We start from the raw sequence: 5703 nt of genomic DNA, 5'->3' as shown, positions 1-5703 counted from the left end.
GCATTTATTTGGGATGCAATTTCTGAGGCTGTTAATGAACTTATCCTCTGCAGCAGAGGTAACCCTTTCCTGTGGCAGTCCTCATGAGAGCCAGTTTCATCATAACACTTGATGGATTTTGCAACTGCACTTGAAGAAACTTTCAAAGTCCTTGAAATTTTACGGATTGACTGACCTTCATGTCTTAAAGTAATGATCGACTGTCATTTCTCTTTGCTTATTTGAGTTGTTTTTGCCATAATATGGACTTGTTCTTTTACCAAATAGGGCTGTCTTCTGTATACCACCCCTACCTTGTCACAACACAACTGATTGGCTGAAACGCATTAAGGAGGAAAGAAATTCCACAAATTAACTTTTAACAAGGCACACCTGTTAATTGAAATGAATTCCAGGTGACTACCTCATGAAGCTCCTAAGGCACTGCATCTCAGTGCTAGAGGCGTTACTACAGACCCTGGTTCGATTCCAGGCTGTATCACAACCGGCCGTAATTAGGAGTCGCATAGGGTGGCACACAATTTGTCCAGCGTCGTCCGGGTTAGGGTTTGGCCGGGGTAGGCCGTCATTGTAAATAAGAATTTGTTCTTAACTGACTTGCCTAGTTAAATAAAATAAATAAAGCTGATTGAGAGAACGCCAAGAGTGTGCAAAGCTGTCATCAAGGCAAAGGGCGGCTACATTAAAGAATCTCAAATATAATTTGGTTAGCACTATTTTGGTTAATACATGGTTCCTTATGTGTTATTTCATATATTTTGATATATTCACTATTATTCTACAATGTAGAAAATAGTAAAAATAAAGAAAAACCCTTGAATGAGTAGGTGTGTCCAAACTTCTGACTGGTAGTGTATGGCCTGTGACATTGACTGATGTACATTTCTGATGTATTGCAGGTTTCTAGCGCACTACAAGTCCCTTGCCATATGGAGGCGCCACTTGAGGGAGCTGCTGTAAAAAATGATTATATTTTTCTAAATGGCGGAGAACGTATACTGGATAAAAAGCAAACACACACAGACACACACAGTGTGCAACGCCTTTCCTGCTTGGTTTTGCACATGACAGAAGATGGTTCTAGTTTTGGTTTCTTTCCTTTGAGATGAGGAGAGAGAATGAGAGAGAGAGAGAGAGAGAGAGAGAGAGCGAGCGAAAGAGTTTGTTCTAACTTATTTCCTAGGATTGACAGAGAATTTGTCGAATCCTGTGAGGAAAATGTAATATTGGGCTTGCCCACAAGTGTCTTGACTGACTGTCCATCCCAGCTAACAGTCTGCACTGCCCCAATGTACCAGTGATTTTGCTGCAACATTGCTACAGCGTTGGAGGGTAATAGTGTCATCTGGGTTTCGGAACAGTATATAGTGTGTATGTAGGATCGGGATGTCTGTCTAATCTTGATGCACACAGAAAAGTGGACAGCCACCATAATACACTAGTGCACAGCATAGTCTACTTTACATAATTCTACATATTTAGGTGCAGGTCTCAAACCTAAAACTTGAGAGATATTTTGGAAATGCATTATTATTATTTTTTTAAATGAGAATAATAATTGTGTTTTGCTGTGTGTATTCAACATTCATGGGTCTGAAGTAACTCCTTGTGCCACCCTCAACAACATGAGGTAACCTGTAGCTAACATTTACATTTAAGGCATTTAGCAGACGCTCTTATCCAGAGCAACTTACAGTAGTGAATGCATACATTTCATACATTTTTTTTTTCTTCTCCGTACTGGTCCCCCATGGGAATCGAACCCACAAACCTGGCGTTGCAAACACCATGCTCTACCAACTGAGCCACACGGGACCGTGAGGTAACCTAAATGTACTTCGCCAATAAATTAATTAATGCCAATAAGAAAATGCCAAAAACAAGATACGACAGCAGTAGAATACATTTGTGTAAAAGGGTCTTGCGGTATAGGGAACTTACTGTATATTTGTGTTGCAGTTAGGGGGAAGAACTTTATAATATACTGTATTTTTTTATATTCACATGTAATATTCGGGAAATCTTTCACTTCTTGTACGAAGCAGCTCAGTAGTTTTTCAATTTTGCTAAGCTTTACAAAGCTGCTTCCTTCTCGGAGCTTTGGTACATGTGTTCAACCCCAGTTTAAGTAGGCTATTCTTTTTTTACTGCAATGGCCTTGGGCACTTGAGTAGAATTTGAATAGATTTCAAGTGTTGTAAACAAAACATTTGAATACAAATCTATGTGGTTTCACCATTTCTGTCTTTTCATTCAGATTTATAAGAGGTTACTAATAGAGAGTAACGGAGATAGAGGTTCACTCTAACATGGTCCTACAGTAACAAGAACACACAATTACATACACTATGGTTCAATCATTCAAGCATTCCAAAAATATTGCTTTATATTGCGCATTTCTTCCAAACATTCATAGAAGCCTAGAAAGAAACTGAATATGAGTATCAGGAAGAATTCCAACTATTTGAGTTAGAAAATGTTACCTTGGTTTTATTGAAGTTCCACTGCAAAGCTTTTGTCTTTGGTTTCATTTACAGGCCATGAAAGTCATAAGGAGAAAAGTATCTCATAACATCATTTTAAACTAAGCTATAAGCAATACATATCTCGTCATTAGACTGAGTAACGACATGAATCATCTTCAAAAACCTGCCATAAAGCTATTATGTTGATTAAATGAAGAGAGCGAGAATTCTTCTATTTCTACTATTTCAATGGTGTTACGGAGTAAATGTCTCAGTAAAAATGTATATAATAGAACAAACTGAATTGTTGGTAGTAGAGACGTCGCACCGTCTTCCGTCTCTCTCAGTGTCTGTGAGAAGAATAGACAATAAACATGTAGTAAGCTATATAAATCACCTGTGTTATATACATCATCTGTGTTATAGGCATTAGTAACTACATTGTGAATGTCAGGTAGAAGTTTTAATATGCTCAATTGTTATTTTTTTAAATGTAGTCACTCAAACAATAGGGTGTGTTTTGGGTTCTCTTGTTTTTTACAGCAAGAAGTTGAATTACCTTACTATAAACACTGAACAATAATATTCACAAAAGATTATTATGTGAAATAATTTTTGAATGAACCAATATATTATTTTTGTGTTCAAACAGCTTGTGCATGCTGCTTTATCCTATACTAAAACACACCTCTCAATTTAGAACGTAAAAGGAATATTTAGGTTGAGGAGAGTTTATTCATGATATACCTGTTCAGGATTAGAAAAGTCTGTTGTTGGCTATAGGATGTTGTTGCCCCGGGGCTGCCATTCTCGGCCTGAATACAATAAAAAAATAAGAGGAGCTTGTCTTTCTAACTACAAACTCAGGTGGACTTTTAGGGGAGAAAACTCCCAAAAGTGCGGACCTTCTCTTTTTTCAACTACACATTTTCTAGGCTGCATACGTCATAACAGGACTCATGTTTGACATATTAAAGAAGGAAAACGTACTGTCTTTTGTAATGATGTGGGCATCGTTTCGTTCTTATCCCTGAAGCAAAAGAAACAACAAATAAATAATATATAATATTGATATAATATTATTAATAATTTCTTTAAAAAATGATATGGAAATTATATGAAAATGTTCCTACATTCTAACTGGAAAATGAAGGCAGCATATTTACATCAGTTTTGTTTGGTGGGTGGGTGTTTCATAGATACATGGGGGTATATTGGTGAGTGAATGCAGGACTCACGGTTGCAGTGGCATACAGTGATGATGATGAGGAGGAAGAGGAGGCCACAGCCAGCAGCCAATGGTGCCCAAACGATCAAATCACAGGATGCAGTAGGGTCCACCTTTCCCACTGCAAAAACACAAGTCAAACACGGAAGACATTTGGGATAAATGTGTTACAATGATAAACACCATTGGATAATGAAAAATTATATTATGATTATCCAAATCAACTCAATAAAAAATATGAGGACATTTATATTATGATAAGAATACATGTGATGATGATGTCAATAAATATTCTACCTTTGCACGACTTGGCAGTTGTAGAGCTGGTTAGCTCTATGGCTGTGGTCATTGGTGTAGTCGTGGTGGTTGTTGTTGTCGTAGGGGCTAAAAAGTGAGGTGTGTTAGCATGGATAACTTTCAGATTGTTAATAGGCAATAAATAACATCTGATTTAAAAAAAACATTGATTTCTATAATTGTATTAATTCTGATACAATTTATTTATGTAATGTAGCCTAGCTAGCCTACTCACCTGGCCCAGCAAGTCGAGTTGCCTCACCAAACACAAGCGCGTTACCATTGATTGATGCACAGCTGTAGACGCCACTATCTCGAGCCTTTTTGAAAGCCTTCAGTATCAAGATGTTTTTGTTTATCTGCTCCTCGCTGAAGACCTCATTGTTAAAGTCTGTTTTCTTCATACCGTCCTTGGTACTAAATGATGCAATAAACTCCATTCCAGCGTTGTCTTGCACTCTAAACCAAATCACCATGTTGCTCTTAATCTTAGAGACTGGTGCACAAGTGATCTCCACCCTCTTTCCATCCGTTTTCTCTGTCAGAGAACTCAGTTGGAGAGTTTCTGATAACGTTTGTGATTAAAAGGAAGTACGAAAGTACAAATTAGAGATTCAACGAATGAATAAATTCATAATTTATTACTGAAGATGTCTTATTAGGCTAATTCAAAATGCAATTACTGAAATGTGACACATATGATGTTTAGGCTATAGCCTAAACAATATATTTCATTTAAAAAATACACCCTAGACAAACCTAAAACACAGAATTGATTAGGCCAACAAATACGTTACCATTCAAAATGAAATTAAAATACAATATAAAATTATGTAGAGCAGGCCTAGCCAATATAGCAACACTTTTTATGAACTAGGTCTGTGAGAGAGCAAGTATTCTGGCAACATTGTTGAAATCCATCATGACTTTAAAACTATCCTACTCTGAAGGGAATGAATGTACTACAGTATAGTAATATGAAAAAGTATGACTTACCTTGACAAAAGAACAGTAAAACAAGTGTCTCCATCCACTTTTGGACCATTTTCATGTCTTTTTGCACAGCAACACGTTCAAGCTCTTCTTCATGGGATGTAGAAACAGGTGTGATGAGGCGCTCAACACGACCCTAAACCCCGCCCAAAGTCTTCTTTCATCACTGGTAAAAGAGGTCATTGCAGGAGTCTTGCACAGAGCTCGTGCACCCCAAGGTGGTCTGCAAGGCTGCTTGAGCAGAGCCCACCAATCCGCGCTGCGCTTCTCGACAGGCTGGCTTTCGCAAAAAAACCACACGCGCTCTGAAGCGCGCACACACAGCACAATGTGTCAACATTTCAAAGGAGGAATTTTAGTCAAGAGCAGCAGGTCATGACAGACACTTTTGAGGACGTGCCTCTGTGCTGCCACTTTGATAAACATCATATTGCAAGAATGGCCGAATAATATCATCAATAGGTCTATAAAGTGATATAAGTGTTATTTTATTTATTTGTGTTAATACTATTACCTTTGTTGCGTAATGTATTAATCATGTAGTAGCCTACGACTATATCGTGTCAACATTAGGCTGTGATTTACTAATCTACAGCCTACGTCAGTGGTGTTATGTCAACGTTTCATAGATAGGCTATAGCAGATTAGATTTAGAAATATAATTAGAAATAAACTGGTACCTGGGTGTCTGAAAATACGTTAGGATAGGCTGGTTTGAAA

General features: G+C 37.6%; 1 protein-coding gene across 2 annotated transcripts; it reads right to left on the bottom strand.

The window, feature by feature from the left end:
• Nucleotides 1–2469: 2469 nt before the first annotated feature.
• On the bottom strand, nucleotides 2470–5238 carry cd8a (CD8a molecule). Of its 2 annotated transcripts, NM_001123583.1 has the most exon segments (7): nucleotides 2473–2815; nucleotides 3213–3280; nucleotides 3456–3495; nucleotides 3704–3814; nucleotides 3991–4077; nucleotides 4226–4555; nucleotides 4987–5071. In NM_001123583.1, coding segments are annotated over 6 exon segments (681 nt in total). In that variant the 5' UTR covers nucleotides 5042–5071; the 3' UTR covers nucleotides 2473–2815; nucleotides 3213–3222.
• Between the last annotated feature and the right edge of the window lie 465 nt (nucleotides 5239–5703).

This window comes from Salmo salar, chromosome ssa22 (assembly GCF_905237065.1).
Source record: "Salmo salar chromosome ssa22, Ssal_v3.1, whole genome shotgun sequence".
NCBI classification, from domain to species: Eukaryota; Metazoa; Chordata; class Actinopteri; order Salmoniformes; family Salmonidae; genus Salmo; species Salmo salar.
Note: the sequence above shows the minus strand (reverse complement) of the source record. Positions and strands in the feature narration are given on the sequence as shown.

Coding starts and splice junctions, on each gene's coding strand:
- cd8a (XM_014167443.2), bottom strand. CDS start 5,041: ATGAAAATGGTCCAAAAGTGGATGGAGACACTTGTTTTACTGTTCTTT. Junction 4,556..4,986: donor TTTACTGTTCTTTTGTCAAG/GTAAGTCATACT, acceptor AAACGTTATCAG/AAACTCTCCAACTGAGTTCT. Junction 3,496..3,703: donor CACTGTATGCCACTGCAACC/GTGAGTCCTGCA, acceptor CTTTTGCTTCAG/GGATAAGAACGAAACGATGC.